Source organism: Eumetopias jubatus, unplaced genomic scaffold (assembly GCF_037043125.1).
Source record: "Eumetopias jubatus isolate StellerSeaLion01/CBP00866 unplaced genomic scaffold, mEumJub1_p1.0 scaffold_5, whole genome shotgun sequence".
Classification (NCBI taxonomy): Eukaryota; Metazoa; Chordata; class Mammalia; order Carnivora; family Otariidae; genus Eumetopias; species Eumetopias jubatus.
Genome location: NW_028274811.1, coordinates 85739030 through 85766085, shown reverse-complemented (window position 1 = coordinate 85766085; position 27056 = coordinate 85739030). Strand labels below are relative to the sequence as shown.

General features: G+C 37.6%; 1 protein-coding gene across 2 annotated transcripts in view; it reads right to left on the bottom strand.

Moving 5' to 3' along the window:
- The window catches only part of MAN2A1 (mannosidase alpha class 2A member 1), a 166141-nt gene that overhangs the window by 86033 nt on the left and 53052 nt on the right, over nucleotides 1–27056 (bottom strand). For both annotated transcript variants that reach the window (XM_028102691.2, XM_088023423.1), the window contains 4 exons: nucleotides 17656–17783; nucleotides 8868–9041; nucleotides 5954–6140; nucleotides 1282–1459 (listed from right to left, as the gene is read on the bottom strand). In XM_028102691.2, coding sequence (XP_027958492.1) covers nucleotides 1282–1459; nucleotides 5954–6140; nucleotides 8868–9041; nucleotides 17656–17783 — 667 coding nt within the window. The remainder of the gene's footprint in view (nucleotides 1–1281; nucleotides 1460–5953; nucleotides 6141–8867; nucleotides 9042–17655; nucleotides 17784–27056) is intronic.

Here is a 27056-nt window from a genome sequence, read left to right as displayed (position 1 = left end):
TTAATAAACCTGAATTCTCCCTACATAAAATGTGGCCTATCATCAGCTTTCTAATTTTCTAAACAGTAACATCTCTTCCTTTCTGTAGTATTTCCACAATTTTTTTTTTAAGATTTTATTTATTTATTTGAGAGAGAGAGAATGAGAGATAGAGCGCACGAGAGGGAAAAGGGTCAGAGGGAGAAGCACACTCCCTGCTGAGCAGGGAGCCCGATGTGGGACTCGATCCCGGGACTCCAGGATCATGACCTAAGCTGAAGGCAGTCGCTTAACCAACTGAGCCACCCAAGCGCCCTTCCACAAATATTCTACTGTCTCATAGGTTAGTATGTGAATATAATAAACACGTTGGGTAATTTTCTCATAGAGGGTCTAATATAGGACTCTTGTTTGAATCCTGACTCATGAAACATATGCTTAAAAAAAATGCCTGTATGTGATCAGGAAAATCTGAATCTATCTGGATATATGATAATATTGAATTATTGTCAATTTTTTAGATGTAATAGTGGCATTATGATTGTATTTTTAAACAGAGTCCTTATCATTTAGATACATACTGAAATGGTTACAGATGAAACTACATGACTACTATTTCCTCCAAAATAATCCCTGGGAGAGGGTGAGAGAGGACAGTGAGGCACAGCTGAAGTGAGAGTGACCTCGAGTTGATCAATGTGGTAGCTGAGCTATGGATATGGGGAGGCAGGGGTCAGGGGAAGGGTACTTAAGTTGTTCTCAAAACTTTAGGGTGGCACCTGGGTGGGTACATTCAAAATTTTCCAAAAGGGGAAAAAAAAAGAGGAAGAACTACAGGTACATGAGTAATTTTGGAAGTCTTCTCAACTAAGAAAGATGCTAGTGTATTCTCTGGACACAAGACATTCATTTGCAAAATTCATGACATGTTCATCTGCATTGCCCGTCACATTACTAAAATCACAAGGATGCAGCCATCAGAGAAACAAACTTTTGATGCTGGTAGAAAAACAGGACATCACTGAAAACTGAAGATCACAACTTAGTAGGTACATGTTTATAACTACATAAAAGTAACGTCTCTTTAATGCTGTAGGAATGGGGGGAAAGGGACAACTTCAGAAATGCAACTATAGTACTACATAATTTTCCTTTTTAAGAACTACTCTTACATAAGAACTACATATTCTAGGAAATATTGGGATGTGGGACAAAGAAACTAAGGCTGTTGTGTTTTAGCCTCATTTAATAATAAAGGCTCAACTTCAAATACAGTATCATAATTAAATATTTTCAAATTACCTTAACATTATACTCAGGATGAGAATTCATATAATCAAAAAGCAGCTGATAATTCTTATACTGATGATCCCATTCTATGCGTTCACAGTAGCGAAAATCATCTCCTAGTGGGGCCAGGACAACTGTAGTACGGAAGAGCTTTGACTTCTTTCGGTACTGATCTAGAAGCATCTCAGCCCTACAAAAGAAAAAGGGAAAATAAGAATAGTATTAAGAAAAAGACAACGGGGCAACTCATTAAAAAGTGTATTATGTTAAAAGAAATTATATATTTTACCTGTATTCTAGGTTAGTATGATTTATAAGGCAGATTTTTTAAAACTACTATACTAATTTTCATTATCCACTTAAAATATTCACAAATTTTGGGGTGCCTGGGTGGCGCAGCTGGTTGAGCATCCAGACTCTTGGTTTTGGCTCAGGTCACGGTCTCTAAGTCATGAAATCAAGCCCCGCATCAGGTCCTGTGCTCATCTCTGAGTCTGCTTGGGATTCTTTCCCCCTCTCCCTCTGCCCCTGCCCTCTGCTCTTTCTCTCTCTCTAAAATGGATAAATAAATCTTTTAAAAAATATATTCATAAATTCTTACCAGAGAGAAAACCCCACAGTTTTCCAATGGATTATCCTTAGAGAAATAAAGTCACATACCAACTTTGACATAAAATTACTGGGAACATCAATGGCTTCCCTGAAGCCTGGCCATAGACACTGGATCCCAGGTTGCCTGTGTTTTAAAATAATTTAGTCCAAGAAGCCAATAAGGATTTCTTATCTATATATAAACTTTGAAGTTGGCTTTGACTTAAGATCCCTTTCTCTAATATGATCTAAACTTGCCTGATTAAACATAAAAAAATTAATAGTTTGCATGAAACCAATTATAGAACCTGATTTCCTCTTCAAAAGGAAGAAAAACAACTCACTTAATACCTGCCATCAATAAACTGGATATCTGTCAGTGTCCTTCTCAGTGCTGATCAACAGATACAGCTTTGGAGATCAATTAGCTTTTCTGATTTCTACCTCCCTCAAATCTAACCCATGAGTCCAAAGGTCAGCTAAATACTAAAGGTGCTGATGTGTTTTTATATTTCATATTCTAGTATTCTGCAGAAAACCTTTGGGATTGAACTGCTGAATGCTGAACTGGGGTACCATTTGAGGAAGTCTAGGAATACAAAGTATTTAAGAGGAATGGCTTACAAAAATGAAATTAAATAAGCGGATGAACTCAGAGTAGTTCTCTATGTTTGTAATGCCAAGCTTAAGAAATCAGTGATAAATGACTAATATGCTTTTTACCCAGTATTCCAATTTTCATTTCTAGGGTTATCGAGAAGCTCCAATTCATAATATAAAAACTTATGAAAGAAATTCAAAGAACATCAATAATGTAACAAAGTATTTTATAGAATTAAAAACATTTAACTAAATTTAGAATCTCACATGATCTTTTTATACTGATAGTCTCTGAAACTGCCTTGCAAATATTAAATTATTAGCAAAATTCAATAACTTGGTGAGTAAAATATAACCATAATGTTCTTACATAGCATAGGTTTCTGAGATTAGCATTCAGTAGAGTACTTAATTTTTACTAATAATTTACTAATATTCCACACTTACCAAAAATAACCTTGGATTATTACTTATAATTAAAGAATACATGTCTAATGAGATTAATCAAATAGAAAGATAAATAAGAGAAAAATAAGAGAAAAAAACCAAACATATAAATCACAGATATGAGAAAGATACACTGTGACTGAGCATCCAATCAGACTCCCCTAGGCAACCAGCATAGAAAAGTATAAGTGATCATTAATGAATGCCAAGGTCTACTACTAGATATACCGTATCTTGTGTGTATATGCATATGACACATAAGAGGAAAGAAATCACAAACATTAAGTGTTACTCTTCCATTCAGCATCTGTCCTAACTCCCAAGCTCCTGCTCAGGAGGTGTCAACACGGAATTCAAGAGACCAATCTATACTACCTGGTAGAGAGTGGATATTCACTAAATACATGGTACAACTAATGCCAAATGAAATGACCAATATCACACTTGAAGATGTGCAGCAGCAATCTGCTCTTCACTCCTACCAGGTTAGAAATGTCAACTTAACTAGAACAAAGAACATCCTGTATCATTTGACACATAAATCACCATCATATGTAAAATACATTGTATGAGAACAAAAACTCAACGTGATAAAGAATGGTACTTCTTTATTTGCAAAGTAGAGGAACCTGCTGAACTAAACAGTACCAATTTTATCACCTGTAAATTAGAGTTAAATTTCATTTTCTTTAGGGTATCAAAAATCAAGTGCCACTAAGCTGGAATGCCCATGTTTGCTCTCCATTCATCACAAAGTAAAAAGGACGGTGATATCTGGATGTGAAGTAACCAGTAAAGATTTCAAGAATTATAAGAAGTTTTTTAAAAAATCTACATAAGTATTAAATAGACTCTTTCACCTCTATGTCCCCAGGTGCCTGGAAATCACCTGCAGATTCACTGGAACTGACTGAGCACAAGGTATGTTCCTGGGGAGCAATCTTTGTAGTGTCAGATGGGACACAGCAAAAGAATTATGCAAAATAGCCCCCCCCAATAATGCACTTTAAACAGGTACTCTCAGCAACACCCAAGAAAGAAAAAGAGGAGCCTCACAAGGTCTTTGGTGCACTGGGAGTCCCCAGTTAAAGCATCTGGTTACCTTCAAAGAAATTCCCTATCTCTGACTCCCTGAGCTACAGAACAGCGTATGCTGCCTAGCTCTATACCTTTTGCCACATAATATACTGGATTATTGGGGCACCTGGGTGACTCAGTCATTAAGCATCTGCCTTCGGCTCAGGTCATGGTCCCAGGGTCCTGGGATCGAGCCCCGCATGGGCTCCCTGCTCCGAGGGAAGCCTGCTTCCCCCTCCCACTCCCCTGCTTGTGTTCCCTCTCTCACTGTGTCTCTGTCAAATAAATAAATAAAATCTTTAAAAAAATATATATATATATATATACTGGATTATTCTCCTCCGCCTAACTAACCTAAGCCCAGAAAGCATGCTATTCACTCTTCTTCCCTGCTGTAGGAACCAATAAAATGAAACCAGGTTAATCCCTAATCTTGGGACAGTTTTTCAAAATAACCATAAAAGTCAGATTTTGCTAGAAGCGATCTATGGCTTCAAGAAGGCTGCCATGTTAAAATACTTTTGTGTGTGCCAGAGTGAGGGGCCCTCAACAGAATATTTTATGGCCACAAGGACTGACTCAAGGCAGAGACTCAATCTCACCTTCTCCTTCCACACAGTTTTTAAAAAAGCAATTTTTAAAATAAATAGACTTGATAGTGCACAGTGCAAAGATCTTACTTTATTTAAAAGGCTTTACCATTGTGCTTTGCAACCATCTGGGGGCATGGTTATGTTGGCACCCTATTCTCATTTTGTTGGGCTGGAGATTTTTCTGAAAGCTCCCTGGGTGATTTGGGCAGCCATGCTTGGTAACTACCGACCTGCCTCACCCTTGCCCATTTAACCCTCCTGTGGAAGGCAGGATGCCTGGCTTCTTCTTAGCAATTCGCACGAGTGTGGAGTTCCCCAAAACCATCAAACTTACAAATGGCCAAAGAAAAACTGCACATAATTATTGTTATACAATTAGTGTACACAATATGATGAGTTTAAAAATATTCCTACACTTGTGTTGCCATCATGTTATTGAAAATTTTTTAAGGACAACATGTACAAGAACCTAGGCAGAGTAGGTTTTCGGAAACCAGAAATTCCAGGGTCTTAAAAACAGTTAATGAATGTTGCGGTTTGCAGAATTTATGGTTGTCATCCTAGTTTAACTGTTTGTAGCTCCCCCCTCACTCTCAAAAATCTCCTCATGTGTTCAATAAATAACACGATCGATCTAAAAAAATAAAAAGCCTGTATCATTTTTCTGCCAGAGGTGAGCGGTTTATATTGCAACACAATGTTTTATTTAAAGGCATTATACACCAGTAATTTTAAAGTGAAGAAATTAAACTTTAAAAGCACACAAATGACAAGTATAGGTAATGAGATGCTTCCGTCATGAGCGTAATTTTCTTCCTAAAAAAAGGATTCATTCCTTTCTTATTTAAGTAAATATCTTTAAGTATAAATATTCCTAATTAAAAATTGTAAGTCAAAAATATCAGAAAGATCGAAAGAGTGTATTCATCAGAGCTGGGCAGCATCCACTATTATTGAAATTGTATTAAAAGAACAGATAATTATACTCTTTATGTGTTCCATTTCAATAAACCTGTTTTTGTAGTTGGGTTGCTTTTCTTACCAAAGTATACAACAGAGGCCAGAAGTTTTATTATCAACGAAAGTATGTGAGATCAATCAAAAGCAGCAGAAGGCTTTTATAATGAGGGCAAAGGAGAGGGTAATAACAGTGTTATAGGTTCTCCACTGTATATTGATCAACTGTTGTTCATTTTCCATTAAGTTATAACACATAAAAGGCACAGTCAAAGCTCTGGCATTTTTAAGTTGCTTTACATCTGGTTGAATAAGTACCTTGAGCATGGATAATGTTGGCTACTGAACCCTTTAGCAAAGAGCAGCAGAGTTGTTGCTTTGTTCAAGATGCTGTCTTAATGAAATGCATATTTTCATACCTCTTTTGGACATTTCCAAGATGTATTGTTTCTGGGGGGACTCCCCAGGGACAACCAAATCTGCCTCCGGGAAGCCGTTTAAAATCAAACTGGCAGCATATTTTAGGATCAGGTCCGCACGTATGAGGGATGTCATAGCTGTAGAAGGGCATCATGTGGCAAAAAATATCTGTGCCAGATCCCAGATCTAAAATAAAGAGCCAACAGACAAACCTGGATTTATAAATTGTGTTTTCCCAAAACTGTTCAAAATGCCAGTACTTTCTACATATATAATACAAGCTCCACCCTAAATCTACAACCTACTTAACTACTACTCGTACATAAACTCCAGTGGCATTTAAAGACCACCAGCCTGAAGGAAGAGACTCACATCTCAGTCTCTCTCTACCTCCTCTATCTAAACTGAGCAGAGACCCATCACGGACCAGAGTCCACTGGCCTGGAAAGATACAAAGGAACAGAAGCAAAAGTTATCACTGGCTCATCCAAAAATATGGGCTGTGTCCATCCCTGGCTGCCAGCTCCTTGCCACATCTGTCCCCACATCAGTAACGGGACACACTGGGGAAGACCATGACACTAGCCGCAAAGGAAAGGAGAGAAGGAAAGAGGAAGAGAATAAAAGGAGGAAAGGAAGAAGTAGGGAGGCTTGTGAGAATGCTGGGCAAATTCCTATCTATTTCTCGCTGTGAGGAAAAGAAAGGGCAACCGGAAGAGTTCACAGAGTCTCCCCAATGTTCACCAATGACGAGCCACTGGGACTTTTCACCAAGAAAGCAGCACAGGACAAGGGGAAGTACTTCTTAAAAACAAACAAACAAACAAACAAAAAAACCCAAGAATAAAAACAAAGCAAACAAAAAATATACTGAAAGCGAGTGCTGGTTCCTGATGCAGAACTGTCTTTAATTAAATCCTCAATGCCAGCAAGTGTTGTTATCCCTGCCCTTGAGAGGTCAGAAGCCTACCACACAGTGACGGAGGACTTGAGCAAGGGTTAAAAATGGTTATCTTTTAGGCTCCTGACCTGTAAACACCTCTCTGTCTCTATTTAAGTGTGGATTTCTACTTTTCAGCAGTGGGTTATGTACTGCTTTTATGACAAAGACAGACACAACAACAACGAAAACAAACGTTTTAAAAAATGAAAATAACTCCATTAAGAACCGGAACAAAGAAGCTCAAATGAGCTCCAAAACATAATTTTGAAGGAACGTGTTCAAATCTATCTGGTAAGTGCTAAAATATTCCAGTTCTATCTCATACTCCATTTAGTTAAAGTAATTACCAGCTCATTTCCAAATTTTAAAGCTTTTATAATTTGTGTATTTCTGTGCTGTCAGTTGCTTCACTGAATCACACTCGAGTGTGACATCAGGGATGCCGGTCACTAATGCTTGCTATCCGCACAGAGGCCCTCAGTGGCAACTCTTCTTCCCTTCTCCTGGGAAGATCAAAGACACTCAACAGCCCCACTCCTTCGCCTCACCCGTACTATTTAGCAGCTCATTTACACATTTCAGTTTATCTTCTGCTGTTGGTCTTGTCTTTTATCAAATTAAGACTGTAATTTCCTGATAGGCAAGGAAGTTTTTTATATTTCTTCCAAGCATGGTATTAAGCACATAAAAGTACTTAGTAATTTCTTGCTGATTGATATTTATGGGCAATTTGAATATAGGCAATACTGTAAGTAGGGCCTCTTCAAATTAACAATCCCCCCTTTTTTTTAATTAATATGCTCTTTGCATTTGATCAAACTATACAGGATATAACCCCCTACAAGTTCTCGTTTTCCCTACAGGTTTTAATTTCCAGAATAAAAAATTATATAGTTAATTTCTTTCCTTATTGAAAAAACAGCAGTACGTATAAGGAAGTTACTGTCTAGATTTACAAACGATTTTTTGAAAACACTTAAGGGGGGATCTAACACAGGAAAACAAGTACGATGCAATGCAGTAATTTCTGAACATTGTTTTAGCAACAGAACCCTTTTTGTGGATGAAATCTTACTGAAAACCCAGTACCGGGAAAGCAGTGAATGGCAGGGGCTTAAAAGCCTGGGCTTCTGAACTACACAAAGCTGGATTCAGATCTCGCCTCTGTACCTACTACCTGTACTTTTGGCAAAAGGCTTCACAGCTCTAAGCATCCATTTCTTCACCATTTAAAAGGGATAATGAGAGAACCGAAGTTAAAAGATAAAGATCTAGTGAGAGAGCAGATATAAAGCATACAATACAATGCATGGCCCCTAATAAAGACCTCAGTAAAGAAAAAGAAATAATAAGGTATTCTGAATTAAATGGGGGTTGGGAAAGGCAAAAACCTCTCAAGAAGCCTAAATCTTGTCTCCTTCCCACCCCTCAGCAAAGAGCTGTAGAAGTATGACCTTGGGACCACCTGTGCACCCACAGAATACAGCGTGAAAACAAGCAGGACAGGTAATAGGAGGGCTGTTCCAGGAGGACAGGATTAATGGTTTAAAAGGCACTTCTTACTAGATGCAGAGACAGGAAAGACAGAAGGAGGAAACACAGGCTGAATGTGAAATAAATGACTGGATGTAAGTTCTCACACATGTTCAATTTTGTGATAAAACACGTCCTTTTCAAAACAGAAGCAAGTAAAAGCATTATTTGCAAAAGACTAATTCCTTACATTTATTTACTTCCTTTAGGCATAAAAAAGAATCCACAGTGTTCTATAGATAAATATCCTCACCACTGCTTAAGAGAATCTTAACACAAATACACTGGGAAAAAAATCGTAAGACTGTGTATCTTGAAGCAGCCTAATTTTCAAGACTGACATTCTGAATAAAGCCCATAACAGCAGGAGTTCATAACCCTTATAAAATAACATCTAGGTCAAGTGAGATCTTCCACTTTTATCACACTCTACATACCCCAATTCTGTCTCCAAAAAAATTCCAGCGTTTTATGCAATGCAAAATGTTTTTTAACTGCATAATGAACTCTCTGAATAAGCATGTGAGAAAACCCAGCACGTTTGAGGAGATATGCCATTGTTGGTGAATGTCCAAAAGGATCAATAGACCAACCGGACCGAGGTTTCACTCCTGTCGATAAAGAAAATAAGTGTTATTTTTTTAATTGATAATGAAATGAAAAGAAGTCACAATCTATTCAGAGCCATCAGAGTTCTATGGTATTCTGGGTCTGAGGACAAAGCATCTGCCCAGCATGTCCCTTTAGCATACGCTCCCAGCAGGGCTCCCAGATGGGAGGATGCTACTGCTGCCATGTCTTCTTCCCAGGCAGAGGAATTGCGCTAGAGGTTAATCAACCGGCGCTGAAGTCAGTACTCTGTCATCTCATAGGTACTAAAAAGCTCCTGCCATTTGATGGAGCTAGAGAAATAAACAGGACCTAGCCCCCATCCTTCTAAGACCTCACAGTCTTGTTTTCCTTTGAGGTGGATAACCCAGCAACTTGCTGCTATGTAATAAAGAAAAGTAAGCTAACTTATTTCAACCTGGACTCCTCAATCCCAACGTTAAGGAATTTTCAGGCTGTCTTTCATACCTCACAATAGCTTCAAATGATCTTTTTATACGGTAGCAGAAGTGGCCAAATTAACTGTACCATATTTCATTAAATCTTAGTGAAATATAATAAAATTGTCATATAATATAATGCTGGTACTTTCTCTCTACCCAGAAAGGATTAATGGAATTTTCCACAATTGACCCATAGCAACTGTTAAGAGCCATCGACTAAAGATATAGCTCAATTTCACATAGGGTACAATGTAAAAAATAAACATAATAAATGTAAAGACTGGAATTAATGAAAGACTAGTCATCCGGCATTATACAAATCTGATCTTTTATTTATTCAGGATACTCAAAAGCAAACTTGCACATACAACCTATACAAATCTATAGAAGTAGTATTACTATGTGCATTTTTTTCAGTCAAACCCTGGTTAGCACTTCCATATACCTAGACTATGAGAGGTTCTAGGATTACAAAAATGAGTTTATCTTGATCCTGACTACACAGAATATCATGCAAATGGGTGTAATACAGAGTATCAGAAAAGGGAGGGGAGGGAAGAACTCTGTGGAACAATCTTGAAGATGAACACAGAGCTGGGAAACCAGCAAAGGAGATTGAGGAGAAAAAGTCAGAACTCTCAGAGGACCGAGAATATGTGTCAAAACTCAAAGAACTGACCACATATTTTTGCGTTTCACATATGTAATTCACCTCTAAAAACTGTAAAGAAATCTTTTTTAAAAATAGTTTATTTATTTATTTGAGAGAGAGAGAGAGGGAGGGAGAGATCATGAGCAGGGGGGCAGGGTAAAGGGCGAAGCAGACTCCCCGCTGAGCAGGGAGCCTGATGAGGAACTTGAACACAGGACCCTGAGCCAAAGGCAGATGCTTAACTTACTGAGCCACCCAATTTAGCTCATATTTCTGTGCTGTCAGTTGCTTCACTGAATCACACTCAATTTAGTATTTTTGGTTTTTTGTGGTGGTATGGTTTAACAATTCTGGAACTACTTTTCATGTATTCTAAGGTTGAGCAAATTAAGACCAGGGAGCCAGGGTTCACACTGTTAAGGAACTACCAAATATGTAAATGTGGGAGAGCAGAATGTACTTTAGGACACTGACTTGAAATAGGAGGTATCAGCACTAATTTATGGTTTTGTAACACACACCCACACCCACACCCATTTTCTAGCTCTGCCCCAGGAGGGCCTAGATGCAGTAAAACCTCAGTACCAATGAGCACACCTTAGCTTCTAGATGATGACTTCTAAACACTATGCTCTATTAAAAATAACCTTAAAGAAATGGCTCATCCCAGGACAGTGGCTGGTAAAATACAAAATAAGCCTGGAACATATACTTAGAGCATAAAGTAAAGAAATGGTCAAAGAATAATGGGAACATATTAAAATAACTCAGGAGACAGCCTGTAGGGGCTTCCACTATCCAAATGTGTGACAATTGGGGCATCAAAATAAACAATGATAGTACTGGGTTATAACCCACTGAATAAAATAAGAAGCCACGAGATCCATGAACCCTAAATAAAAAGAAAATAAAAAAAAGAAAGAAATAGGAAATAAAGGAAACAAAAAGGAAACCAAAAGGAAAGGTATATTCCTTTCAGTAGAATGCCAACTAATAATTATAGAAGGAATGACAGAATTAGAAAACCATCAACGGATCCTAAAATTACAACAGGCAAGTTTGATGAGGAATAGGATACTTAGCTAATCTCAATGTGTCTCCCACAAATAAGTTATTAGTTAAAGAAAAAAGATATAACAGTACAGCAAAGAAACTTAAGAGACACAAATTAAGCAACTGACCAAGGCTAGCAGCACCAGTATTAGAACAGGGAGACATCATGTGCCTCCTGACAGGATGCACTGAGGCCAAGGGAACATCACTGCAGTGATATTCGAGCAAAATAAGTAGATTGGTTTAGGGGCACCTGGGTGGCTCAGTCGGTTAAGTGACTGCCTTCGGCTCAGGTCATGATCCCAGGGTCCTGGGATTGAATCCCACATTGGGCTCTCTGCTCAGCCGGGAGCCTGCTTCTCCCTCTCCCTCTGCCTGCCACTCCCCCTGCTTGTGCTCGCTATCTCTCTGACAAATAATAAAATCTTTAAAAAAAAAAAAAAAGAAGTAGATTGGTTTAGGTTAGGAAGGAGGGAAGAAGGGAGGGAAGGAAGGAAAGAGGGAAGGAAGGAAGGAAGGAAGGAAGGAAGGAAAGGAAGGAAAAACAACCTGAAGCTAATCGTGAGGAAATGGACACACTCAAATAAAAGGACTTTCTACAACAAAGTTCTGCACTCCTCAAAAATATCAAGGTCAAGAAATTTTTTAAAAAGGCTGATAAAAAAGGCTGAGGAGCTAGCTGTTCCAGATTAAAGGAGATTGAAGAGATGTGATAACTAAATGCAACACATGAGCATGGTTGGATCCTGGACTCCACGGGGAAAAAAAAAAAAGCACCTTTTATTAAAAAAAAATGCTATTGAGAATTTGAATATAGCCTATGAATTTGATTACAGTATATCACTGCTAACATTCTGGATTTGATAACCTTCTTCTAGTTATATAAGAAAATGTCCTTTTTTTTAAATTTAACTTTTTAAAATTTTGTTATGTTAATCCCCATACATTACATCATCAGTTTTTGATGTAGTGTTCCATGATTCATTGTTTGCATATAACACCCAGTGCTCCACGCAGAATGTGCCCTCTTTAATACCCATCACCAGGCTAACCCATCCCCCCACCCCCCTCCCCTCTAGAACCCTCAGTTTGTTTCTCAGAGTCCAAAGTCTCTCATGGTTCGTCTCCCCCTCCATTTCCCCCCCCTTCATTTTTACCTTCCTACTATCTTCTTTTATTTTAACATCTAATGTATTATTTGTTTCAGAGGTACAGGTCTGTGATTCAACAGTCTTACACAATTCACAGCGCTCACCATAGCACATACCCTCCCCAATGTCTATCACCCAGCCACCCCATCCCTCCCACCACCCACCACTCCAGCAACCCTCAGTTTGTTTCCTGAGATTAAGAAGAAAATGTCCCTATTTTCTTAGAAAACACACAATGAAGGATTGGAAGATAAAGGAAGAAGATGCCTCCAACTTACTGTCAAATAGTTCAGAAAAACATGCATTATGAATCTAAGTACAGGACATATAAAAGAGCCCTTCCCAGCTGTCATGCAGCTTTTTATAAGTTTGAAATTATAACAAAATTAAGTTATAAAATAATAAAGGATTGCAACATCCCAAATAACAAGGGCGGAATTAGCTTATAAGTGAGAGTAAAAATCACCATCAAATTCTACAGTGATGTCAGATTTTAGCAACGTTAGGGATGTTTTCCCTATCAAACTCCCATGATCCACAGGAGCAGCACCCTAGCTGCACTGGACTTAAGAGTCCCTGGGAGGTGATGAGACAGAAAAGGAAGAATGTAAACCATATTTTTTAAAACTCTGACATGAAAGGAGGTGAGAGCTAGGCAGAGACCTAGAGAGGACCCCAGTATCCCACTAGGGTTTTCCTTGGTATGGTAAGTATTGTTTTAAAAGGGGTAAGGGGCAAATTTAGGTAAAAGCGCAGCATAAAAAAGCGCCAAAGTTTTATAAAGGGTATGTTTGCCAATAATACCAGGAAAGATCATGAAAAAGATTTTGTGCCATCAAGCAAGATTATCAAAATATATAATAAAGTAAAATTGTTAGGAAAAATGACAAGAAATGGTCATTAAAAAGAATAAAATACACCCCTCAATTTTTGACAAACCTAACAGACTTAAAAATTAGAACATAAGTAATATGAATAATATAATTGTCACTGGATTATTCCAAGTACATTCAATATTAAAGCTTAAGAGAAGTCAGGGAACAGTTAGAAAAACAGGTATTTTGGACAAAAGACAATGTTAATAACTCAAACTTCAAAAAGTTTATGATATTTTGGGCAAAAGATAATCTTAATAACTCAAACTTCAATAGGTTTATAATGATATTTGCATAATAGAGGTCACAAAAGCAGAAATTAACAAAAAACTAAACAATTTAAAAAGCATTCCATGACAAAATATCAAGTGTCCAAAACAACATGCTGTTCTAAATTGCTTAAAAAACAAAACAGAACATGAATTTACAAAATGCAGCCAAAGCTACAAAAAGATATTTCATTTTCTCAAATGTGTTCATTATCTAAATGTAAGAGCTAAAACCATAAAGTTCCTAGGTAAAAACCACAGAGTAAATCCTTATGACCTTAGGTGAGACAATGGTTTCTTAGCTGTGACATCAAAACACAAGTGACAAAAGAAAAACTAAAATGGACTTCATCAAAATCAAAACTTTTGTGCATCAGAGGACACCTTCATGAAACTGAAAAACAACCCACAGAACGGAAAAAAGTACTGGCAAATCATTGTCTGACAAGAAACTAGCATCAAGAATATAAAGAACTCTTACAAGTCAAAAATAAAAAGACAAAGAACCCAACTGTAAAAATAGGCAAATAATTTGAACAGACATTTCTCCAAAGAAGATATATAAATAGCCAATACACACATGAAAAAATGTTTAACATCATTAGCCTTTAGGGAAATGCAAGTCAAAGCCATGATGAGCGACCATTTCATACACACTAGCATGGCTAAAATAAAAAAGACAGTAACAAATGTTGCACATGTAGAGGAATTAGAACTCTCATACATTGCTGGGGGGAACGTAAAATGGTGCAGCCATCATGGAAAACAATTAGGCAGCTCCTCAAAATGCTCAACATGAGCTACCATACGACCCAGCAATTCCATTCCTAGGTATAAACGCAGAAGAAATGAAAACGTATGTCCTCATGAAAACTTACGTTAGTGTGGGGTAGGGGGATGGGGTAATTGGACGGTGGTCATTAAGGAGGGCACTTGATGTAATGAGCACTGGGTGTTATATGCAAGTGATGAATCACTAAATTCTACCTCTGAAACTAATAATATATGTTAACTAAATTGAATTTAAATTAAAAAACTATATTTGCTGGGAAAAAAAGCCAAAAGCCAAAAAACAAACAAACAAAAAAACCTTACACAAGTGTGTATAGCAGCATTATTCACAGTAGCCAAAAAGGGGAACACTCTAAATGTCTATCAACTGAAAAAAGTAGAAACAAATGTGGTCTTTCCAAACAAAATAGTATTTATTCAGCTATAAAAAGGAATGAAGCACTGATACATCCTACAACATGAATGAACTTGAAAACATCATGCCAAGTAAAAGAAGCCAGTTACAAAGGCCATATCGTATGATTTGGTGTATGTAAAATGTCCAGAAGAGTCAAATCCATCCATACAAAAAGCAGGTGAGAGGGTGCCTGGGTGATCAGTTGGTTAAGCGTCCAACTCTTGATTTAGGCTCAGGTCATGATCTTAGGGTCCTGAGATTGAGCCCCATGTCAGGCTCTGTGCTCAGTGGGGAGTCTTACTTGGATTCTCTCTCTCCCTCTGCACCACTCCCACACACTCTCCCTGTCTCTAAAATACATGAATACATCTTAAAAAAAAAAAAAAAGTAGATTGGTGGTGGCATGGGCCTGGGGCAGGGAAGAGTGGAGTCATAAAGGAGTGTGACTATTAATGGGTAAGAGATTTCTTTTGGGGATGTTGAAAATGTTCTAAAAATAGAGGGTGGCAACGGTTGCACAACTCTGTGAATATATACTAAAAACTACTGAATTGTATACTTTAAGGGGATAAATTTGATGATATTGGAGACAATACAATTTTAAGAAGAAAATTTATGCTGAGCAAAAGTTGCCAGATCCAAAGGAGTCAGTCCATATATACGAAGTTCTGAAATAGGCAAAAATAATCTACAGTGATAGAAATCAGAGAGCAGTTGGCTGCAGGAGAGTTGAGGAGGATGAGGGAACTTCCTGGGGTGATGAAAAAGTGGCTTAACTAGGTATATATATTTGCCAAAACTTGAACTCTATAGTTAAAGATTTGCATGTTGCACTGCATAGAACTTATATGTCAATAAAAGCTAAACATAAAGAAAAAAATCCCCAAACTGAGGTTTATAAAAGAAATATTCTTGGTTTAGAACATAATTATTTAAGAAAAGTGGCACTGTGTAGGGGGTCCCTAAGTCTGCCACCCCCATTTAGTGAGCTGTTAAGAAAATGTACAGGACTCGGCATACAGTCATACTCACAGCTATGACTTATTACAGTGAAAGGACACAATGCAAAATCCACAAAGGGAAAAGGCACAGGGGCACAGTGTCCATGGGAAACCAAGCACAAGTCACACAGGACAGGTTCAATCCGTCCATGTTTTGACAACAATCAAAACAACTGTGACAACAGTGAAATGCTATCAAACAAGGAAGCTCCTAAGAGACTCAGCGTTCAGGGTATTTTTGGGGGGCTGGTCATGGAGGCATCCTCAACCTAGCAGTACATATTAAGATTCTGGGACTTCCAGAAGGAAAAGAACTCAATACACGATCACAGTAGCATCTGTGATTAGCATAAACTACATTGTTTTTACACAGTTTAAACACAGTGAAACAATTCCACAGTATCTGTGTGGTAAGGATACATGTTTTTTATTGGACTTATTTATTGGCATTTCTGTTTTTTTCCCATTTAAAAATTTTTTCTGTGTTAAAGTCCCTGCCACCCCACTCATTCTTTCTTTATATTTTGGAATAATTCAAACTTAAAGAAAAGGTGTAAGAAAAATATGAAGAACTCCCATAAACTCCTCCACCAGATTTACCAATTATTAACATATTTGCTTTATTTTTTCTTTTGCCATATCATCGGTGTGATTGTTGTTATTATTAGAATAAGCTGCGATATCACACCTGTACACAAAAAAGATAATACAGGAGGTCTGAAAGTGCTATCTTTAGAAAGGTCTTGCTTGGAAGGTTTGCCCTTGGCTGGTGTCTGGGGGCCTGGATTTCCTAAATGCTACAAAACTGTACTCAGATATGAAATATTTGAAAAGAATTACCTACCGCATTGCAGGATGCAAATATTAGGTACTGCAAAGATTTAAATGAGTCCCATGTTCTTACCAGTTCTAGTGAACACCTGGTTTTATCGGGGCAGGGTCCTCTCCCACACATCTTGTGGTAACAAGATCCTTCTTTCCCATGGAGGACGTATTCACATGGTTCCAGTGGAGCGGACCATGCCTTCCACAAACCCCTCTCCCCCATGACCATTTCCAATAAACTGACTAGGGCTTGATGATTTCAGCCCCTATACCTCTGGCCACAGAAACTGGCTCAGAGTTACGCACTTAATCCAAAGTAAGACAATTAGGTAAGGCATTAAGAAAAACTTCTACTGATTAGACTGGGAAGATGAGAATCCTAGTTTGCCTATGGCCCTCTTACTCACCATGTGAAGAGAACCAGGAGAAGACTAAAGTCATACAAAAATAAGCAGAGCCAAGCAGAGCCTGGGTGGCTCAGTCGAATGAGCATCCGATTCTTGACTTTGGCTGAGATTATAATCTCAGGGTTATGAGATCAAGCCCCGAGTAGGGCTCCATGCTGGGCATGGAGACTGCTTCAGATTCTCTCTTTGCGTCTCCCTCTGCCACTCCCCCACCCTCTCTCTCTCTCATAAATAAATAAATAAATAAATAAATAAGCAAGCAAGCAAGCAAGCAAGGAAGCAGAGCCAAAAGAGATGGTGTCCACACAATATAACCTGAGTCTCCTGGATCCAACCTTACCTGAACCTACCATACTTCCTGAATTCTCAATGACAAAACTAATACCTTCCTTTCATTCTTCTTTTTCCTTCTTTTTCCTAGGCAAGTAAATTAAGTTTTGCCTCTTCTAACCAACAGTTTTAACTAATATAAAATTAAAATCCTAATGGGATACTGTTAAAAGAAAATTATTCTAAAATAAATAAGAATCTACACAAAATAATAGATTACAAAGTAGATGACCCTAAAAGTGACCACAATATATTTATGCAACTTAGCTTATGATGGAGGAAACATCATAAATTAATGAAGGATAAAAAAAATACTGGGGAAATCAGTTATTTAAAAAAATAAAATAGAGCCTCATCTCATGTTCCCCAAAATTAATTGCCCAAAGTAGTCCAAATGAAGAAGAAAGACGTCAATACATACCTAGATTTTTTTCCAGCCACTGATGTCCTTCAATTAGTTGGTCAATTAAGGCAAAATAATGTGGAGCAGCTTCATCAGGCATAACCCAGCCACCTGTCACAATTTCAAACTGACCGTTCTGTAGCAAACTAGAGAGAAAATAAATATAGGAGTTTACAATAACATCCACAAGAACAGTTCAAATAAAAGATTTAAAATAGCGTAAACATCAGGGACAGCCCTTAAGCAAGTATAACCATTACTCACATGAGTTACTAAAGAAGTTTTTTAAACCAGGGAATAAATTTCAACTTTGGGGCCCTGGTGATAAAACATCCTTAGTGAAGTGTGTGTGTGTGACCCTTCCTTCCTAGACAAAGCCTCTGCAGGTCACTTTGGAAGTTCCTTTTCATAAGGTTATAATCTCCCAGACAACTTCAAAGATCCTGATGTCAGGAGACACATCTGATTTATTTCTGAATCTTACAAAGCACACCTAGCAAAGTGCTTTACTTGCAGTATATGCTGAATGTTTACTGGAGGGCTGTCATTTTAAGCATGATATTTGTTTCAATATACCTATATTGAAAATCAATATTTATTTTAGTCCTTCTGACAATGGTAAGTTAATCATGCAAACTACACAAAAGTAATAATAATAAAGGTAAAGCCAGTAAATAACACATGCCTCTGGGAATACAGAAAACATTATAAAGCACTTTGCTCCAGATTCAGTTAAAATGTGTCTATATAGTTTATTTTACATTACTGAGTGAAAAGCTCTAACATTACCATTATCTGTCCATTGGGTACTCCTTTGCCATAATACCACACAAGGTAACTAGATTCCCCACCCCTGGAACAACTGAATTGTTACAAGAAGATCCCTTCCTCAAAAAAAAAAAAAAAAAAAAATCACAGACTATTAAAAATTTGAAGTACCTAAGGAAGTATAGAGGTCAAGAATTTAAGCAAACACCTTAAATGCCATAGACTTGTCAGTCTGCAGTAAGATGGTTTGAAAAATAGTGTAGAATTTCAGAAAGAAAAGTAGCTTTAATAAGGATACACATCACTGGATACCTACCCCTAACAGCCAAGTACCAAGCCAAATTTTGTTGAAGCTGCCCAGAGGCATAGAAGATAAACATTTTCCTACAAAGCCTGTAACAGAATCCACTACATTAACACAAGATCTGATTTATTCAAACATATGCATAATCATATAATCAGTGAGAGAGTGGATAATGGACACAAATTTTAAAAATGAATGAATAATTCCTTGTATAAAATTTTTAAATGTTAATTTAATCCTGTATTGCCATGGGAATCACCAACTAACATAATTTCACATGGACACTGTGATGGCTCATTATAGTGTCTAAAAAAACCCAAATGTCCAGTCAAACCTTAGATTCTCAGAGGCCCAAATCAAGAACTTACGACCATAAGCTGGGAATCTCTAAAAAAAAAAAAACAAAAAAAAAACAAAAAAAACCCCACCCATTTCTTTAAGAACACAACTAAATCCAAGGCTATTTTATCCTACCCTTACTGTCAAACTGCTTCCAGTCAGTTCTCTTTCTTCTCTTTCTGGTGATTGCCAGATTTAGCCATACTCCGGAGGCCTTGGCCCAGACCCAGATCTTAAGTCTTATGGCCAGTACTTAGAAGCCTGAGATGTCAGGACAGATCTGGGATTTAAACTCTGGCCATCAAATATAGAAACGTGGCTCCTTAACTCAGCATTCTAGTAAACAGATCTTTTGGAAAATTTCAGAAATAAATTGGTCAAAACAAAGTCTTTGCAAGTGCTTCTGAATAGTAAATAGAAATTACAGATTAAGAAGTCTAAAAATTAAAAAAAAAATCACTCCAATGATGGAATTTTTCATCTCAGTTTTATTTTGCTACGTGATCCCTGTCCCCAGGCATGAATGGGCTCCAAGAAACAGCTAGGTGAGCAAAGAATCATACCTACTATATACAGCAACTAATTTCCCCAGGTCCATTTGTAAACAATCTATCCCTTCCTCCTCCCCATGATGGCCCAGATGTCTGTGATCAGTACTGACTTCTTACTCGAACGCAATGATTACCTTGAAGACTGACTTGTCACTTAATTTTGGGAAGGCATGAAAAGCCTCCCATGCATTAAAATGTTTTCCACAATTTTTTTACCTACTTATTTTCTTCTCTCCTATTTTTTCCAAACTGATTGGTCCCAGGTGTCCTCATGTCTCAGCCCAAATAAAACCTGCCCAGAGAAGTCTCCCTGAGCACCCAAACTAAATCAGTCCTCCCACCATACCACCACACTCTCACACGACAGCATTTATCACCAACCAGAATTACCTTGTTCCGTTTCCATGTCTCCTCCCTCTCCCTCCTCAACCCCACCCACCATGAGAGCAGACTGTAAGCTCCCAGAGAGCAGGGACTAGCACCTGCTGTTTTGCTCACTTATCCACACCCAGCACTGAGAAGTGTGTGTGGCATGTAAGGGGCACTCTGACAGCTGTGAGATAAATGAGGAATGATTGAACGAGACTCTTGGCTCAAAGTCAGTATTGACAGAAAGTTTTAGATTAGATGAAGCTCACAGACACATGCAAAATAAACTGGACAGCAAGGGGCCAGGTGGAAAGGAGTCTGAACAATCTGGGTGTGAGGTGGTACAACTCAGAATATGAAAGTGGTGGGGCGCCTGGGTGACTCAGTCAGATAAGCGTCCGTCTTCGGCTCAGGTCATGACCTCAGGGTCCTGAGATCGAGCCCCGTGTCGGGCTCCCTGCTCATAGGGGAGTCTGCTTCTCCCTCTGCCCCTCTCCCTCCGCTCCTGCTTGCTTGCTCTCTCTCTCTCACAGAAATAAATAAAATCTTTAAAAAAAATATGAAAGTGGTAGGAAATATGGAAGAGAAAGGAGAGAGAGGAGGTGTCTCATAAAAAATCATCCATGGGAATTGGGCAATGACTGGCAATAGAAGGAAGGATGAAAGCACATATGTCTTGGGTGTTAATTCCTGGTGTTTAACGGCACCGTAGTGTGACACACACAGTGGAGGTGAGAAGGGAGGTCACTTTGTGATCATAAATATAAATATGGATAAGGCTGTTTGATAGGCCGGTGAGACATCCCAAAGGAGCTAACCAAAGATGAAAAGTTCAGGAAAAGAGGCCGATATAAAAATTAAGCTTAGGGGGACTAAAACACAGAGGAAACAGAGAAGCTAGGAGGTGAGGAGAAAACAATCAAAAGGACAGTAAGGACCAAGCAGAAGGAAAATATAAAAGGAAATAGAGGCAATAAGAAATGTGAAAGATAAAAAGACTAAATCTGTGCAAACAGCCTGAAACATTCTAGAAAACAGTAATGAGGCGCAACCTATGCTCCCACTTGGTAAAAGGCATTTTTACAGTTAAAAAGCTACCACGTAATTGTGACTTACTCAGAAAAAGACACATCGGTGGGCCAGAATATAAAGCTGAGAAATAAATTTTTAAAATATTTATACTATTAAAATAGCAAATTACATTACTGGAAAAGAATGGGATATAGTTTTATTTAATAAAAGCTTCAATCAGAGGGATTTAAAACAAACTCATAAGAAAGCCAAGTTATTACATCATACAAACCAAAAGACTGATACTTTGAAAGAGCATGCTCATATAGGTTTTTAAGAAAAACTAAATGAATAGGTCACAACAGGCATGAATGTCACAGTCACAGGCCAGAAAGGACACAGGTTTTAGCTTTTCTGAGGATAGTGTCTCTAACCAAGCGGAAGAAAAACCAAACGGGGGAAAAAAAAACCCATGATATGAAATATGAAACAATATAACAATGATATGAAGCAATATAACAATGACTAGATACCTGGCCAAACAATCAGGTTGGTGAGTACTCCTATTCCACTGAACTGCCTGGTTTTCCTAGTCTATACATAAGAATCGTGAAAACCAGATGATAAAGTGTAAGACTCTTAGAGGCAGGAAGGTGTGGTCTTTATATTAAATATTCACTGTGTTAGGCACAAACACTCACCAAAACCAAACCAAACCAGAAACCCACACACAGCAATTGCAGAAGAGAGAAGGGCACAAAATTCCCATGTATATGCCTGTATTCTAGAATATATGCAGTTAAGTATCTCATGAACGACAGAAAAACAAAAAAGGTCCAAAGAAACACGAGGAAAACATTAACCTGATGATTGAGAAACACAGCAATGATCATCATCATTTAGTAACAAGTACAAAAAGTAGGACTGCCAGTCTACAGAAACAACACCTCACGAAAGACAGAAAAATATTTATAAGCAATAATAGAAAGGCTACGGTAGCCTACAAAAAGGTAGGCTTTTTAATTTATATATATATATTATTTATATGTATATTATATATAAAATATAAATATTAAATATATATTTATATTTAAAATTGCCACTGTTAGCAACATGATGAAAATAAAATTAAGACAGACTGCAACTGTATATTTGAGACTTCAATTTTTTTTTTTTTTTAAATCAAGCAATGGGAAGTACAGCTACAGAACAAGTCACTTAGAATACAGGTGCTTTCAGTGTCCATGCACTTGGTGCTCAACAAGCACAACTGAGCTATTTCTCTGGCCCAGAGGAATACAAAATCAAAAAAGACATGCCCACTCCATAGGATCTATTTCACCGTTTCTGCCAAGAGACGCTTCTGGCAAAATTTTTGCGTGTACACTTTTCCTCGTATTTCCTAATAAACATGAGCTCTAGAAGGGGAAAGGGAGGGAAAGAAAAGAATACAGACATACAGAAAATAGGAAACCAGGCACTAACTTCAAAATTAACAACACTCCTGTTTCACTTTTTTAAATGGTTGACCTGTAACCACTGGTAACAGCATTACACATTTCTGTTTCTACTATTTCACTGCTGAGGAATTTGGTATAAAAAGCTTAACAAAAGAACTGATCAAAATTAGGCTGAGCATATCTGTCACAGCTCGATTTGCCTAAGATGCAGAATTTACACTTAAGAATGTCCTTGCCAGGCACACGAAGCAGCAAATCATTTTCTCTGAGTGTCACTTTTTCCCCTCTGTAGACTCATCACACATTTGGAACTTGGTCACACATAGAAAGATAGACTCAAAGAGCTTTTTTCCCTAATGGGGAAATGGTTACAGATAACTTAGTAAAAAATGCATCATTTAGCCAGCTTCAAAGAACCACAAATTAATTTCACATGAGAAAATGAATTGAATTTGTAATCATACATCTGGGGAAATATGAAATAATACAAGATGATGTACAGGGATTCATTCTTAAATGAAAATTTAGTTAAGTGGAAAATTCAAAAAGATGGAGGCTCCCAACAAATCAATTAATAGCCTAAAAACATTTGCTTATCATGTGTCTGATTCATACACATTTCATGGGAAGTACCTAATATATGAGAACAAAAATAAAACCTGTTTTAAGACTCCTCATATAATACTAATTGGGGATATTCATCGTATACTTCTGAATATTGTTGATGCCTGTCTTTAAAAATATGGTACACGAGGGGGTGCCTGGGTGGCACAGTTGGCTGAGCATCTGACTCTTGGGTTTCAGCTCAGGTCATGATCTCAAGGCAGTGAGATCAAGACCCAGGTCAGGCTCTGATCTCAGGGCAGAGTCTACTAGAGATTCTCTCTCTCTCCCCCTCCTTCTGCCCCTCCCCCTGTTCACACATTCTCTCTTTCTAAAATAAATAAATGTATATACATGCATATATGTATATAAAGATTTAGAACATGAGGGACGGATGGCAAATGTGTTCTCTCTCATCATTCCTTCCTCACTTCATTCCAGCCATACTCCTTTCATTTCACTATCCACACGCTCTCTGCCCGGCATATTTTCCCTCCCAACACCTGCCTCACCGGCTCTTATGGATCCACCTGGAGCTTTTCCTAGCCACCACATCTCTTCTAAAGCCCAACCACCTATATAGTTACCTTTCATAAAACCCAAAACTTTCTTTTTATAACATTTATCACAAAACTTAATTACACACTATATGTTTACTGTCTTTCTCCCTCCATAGACTGTAAGCTCCATGAGGGCAGGAGTCACACCTAGTTTGCTCACCATTTAACACTCAGGGTTCCTATTAGAAAAGGATACCAATAACTCAAAAGACAAGTGAACAAAGAATATGCAGCATATATTTCAGAAATGGCCTCCCAAAAATGAAAAGAAATTTAGCCTCACTCATAAGGAAATGCAAATTAAAACATCAAGGAGATGTCAGTTTTACTTATCATATTGGAAAGATCAAAAAGTTGTGTAACATACGATGAGGTCAAAGATGTATGGAAATCGGTATTGTTACACATTGCTGGCAGTAACTATCAAATTGTAAAATGCATATACATTTTTATACATGTTCATTCAAATTAAGTCAGAAAATAAAGTATAAAAATAAACAGAAGCATTATACACACTAACTATAAAGATACATTCCATGCATTCACAAAAGACCAGAAATAAAACTACACGGTCACCCATTGGGAAGAGTCAAAAAAATAGATTTTTATACTGTCTTTAAAAAGAGGAGCTCTTCTTTCCTGAAAGATTCTCCAAGATATATTAAGATTAAAAACCATGGTACAATATCCATTAGGATGGAAATTAGATTAAAAAAAAAAACAGCAAATAGGTGTCAAGGATGCGGAGCTATTGGAAACCTTGTACATTGTGGGTGGCAATGTAAGGGGGGACAGTTGCTGTGGAAAACATGGGGGGTCCTGCAAAAATTCAAACATAGAATTACTAAATGATCCAGCAATTCCACTTCTGGGTATATACACAAAAGAATTAAAAGCAGGGACTTGAACAGATATTTGAACACCTATGTTCACAGCAGTATTATTCACAATTAGCCAAAAGATAGAAACAACCCAAATGTCCAATGATGGATGAATGGATAAGAAAAATGTGGTATATTCATGCAATAAAATATCATTATTCAGCCTTAAAAAAGGAAAGGAATTCTGATACATGCTTCAGCATGGATGAACCCTGAAGACTTTATGCTAAGTGAAATCAAAGCCAGACACAATAAGACACATGATTCCATTCATATGAGGTACCTAAAGTAGTCAAACTTACAGAAACAGAAAGTAGAATGGTGGATGCCAGGGGCAGGACTGAAGGTGAATGGTAAGTTATTGTGTAACAGGTACGGTTACAGTTTGAGATCATGAAAAAGTCCTAGAGATGATGATAGTTATGACTGCACAGCAATGTGAATGTACTTAATGCAATCAAATGGTACAAATAAAATCAGTAAGATGCTAAGTTTTTACGTTATGAATATTTTACAATAAAAAAACAGTCATTCAAAAAAAGATCAGCACAATGTGCATAGCATGCTATTATTTGCATAATAAACATGTATTTGCACACAGGTATATGTACATGTTTTCCTGTATATCTATAATATAACAGTTCACAGCAGCTGCATTCTGTGGGAAGAACTAGATGGCAAAGAGACAAGAGTGGTTCATCCCTTACCCTTCACTGTGTACCCTTTATACACTTTATACACTTGGACTTACATTAAAACATTAATTAAATGGGGGCACCTGGGTGGCTCAGTCGTTAAGCGTCTGCCTTCAGCTCAGGTCATGATCAGGGTCCTGGGATCGAGCCCCGCATTGGGCTCCCTGCTCCATGGGAAGCCTGCTTCTCCCTCTCCCACTCCCCCCGCTTTGTTCCCTCTCTCGCTGTGTCTCTCTCTGTCGAATAAATAAATAAAATCTTTAAAAAAATTTTTTAAAAATTTAAAAAAATAAAACATTAATTAAATGAAAATTTTTTCTAAACTATAAATATTATACCCTGATTTCTCCTAAACACTGAAAACTAACATAGCTATAGCATAAAATCATGAAATGTTATTTAAGAATATTTCCCATATTAGATGGCTCAATTAATCATTTTTTTAAAGATCTTATTTATGTGGGGGGGGGGAGAGAGCATGAGTGGGGTAAGGGGCAGAGGGAGAGGGAGAAGCAGACTCCCCACTGAGCAGGAAGCCTGACACGGGCCCAGGGCCCAGGGATCATGACCCGAGCCGAAGGCAGATGCTTAATTGACTGAGCCACCCAAGCACCGCCATTTCTGTAAAGTTTTAATAAAAGGATATTCTTTATGCAAACTGGTGCAGCCACTCTGGAAAACAGTATGGAGTATCCTCAAAAAGTTAAAAATAGGACTACCCTACAATCCAGCACTGCACTAGGTATTTACCCAAAGGATACAAAAATACTAATTCAAAGGGATACATGTTCCCCAAAGTTTACAGGAGCTTTATCCACAACAGCCAAATTATGGAAAGACCCTAAATGTCCATTGACTAATGGATAAAGATGTCATATATATGTATATATATACATAATGGAATATTAGCCATAAAAAAGAATGAAATCTTGCCATTTGCAATGATGTGGATAGAGTCAGAGCGTATTATGGTAAACGAAATAACTTAGAGAAAGACAAATATGACACGATTTCACTCATGTGTGGGATTTAAGACACAAAACAAAACAAATGATCATAGGGGGGAAAAAAGAGAGAGAGGCAAACCAAGAAAGAGACTCTTAACTGTAGAGAATAAACTGCCAGTTACCAGAGGGGACGGGGGTGGAGGGATGGGTGAAATAGGTGATGGGGATTAAGGAGTGCACTTGTGATGAGCACTGTGTGTTGCACATTAAGTGTTGAACCATTATACTGTACACCTGAAACTAATATTACAGTGTATGCTAACTAATTGGAATTTAAACAAAAACTTAAGAAAAAAGAAAACAAAAAAAAGAGGATAGTCTTTAAATATTTCACTGTATAGTGAATATTACCTTCATTCTATCATTTTCCAAACCAAAATTAATAAAATGCTCATTCATAATGAATCAAAAAATATATGAGATTAAAGAATAAAATTCAAAAACATATTCACTATCTTGCTATAAATGCATAAGGGGTTATGGGAGGCCCAGTTTTTAACCAACTTATTTTACTTAATACTATACCAATGCACACTTTCCATGTTAATAAACAGACCTATCATCATGCTTATGGCTGTACTGTATTTAAAGGACTTTTGAGATATCAACACAATACATGTGTGTTTGGTTTGATCAGTTTTGACAAGTGTTTATACCCCTGTAATCACGAGCAAAAACAAGATACGGACTATTTCCATTAACTCAGAGAGTTCCTTCATGCCCCTTTCCAATTATTTCCTGCCTCAAATGCTCCAAAAAAGAAAGACATTCTTACTTCATGATTTCTGTCGTAATAGATAGGTTTAGCTACTCTTAGACTTCATAAAATAAAATCATACAGTATTTATTCTTCTCTGTCAGGCTTTTTTTG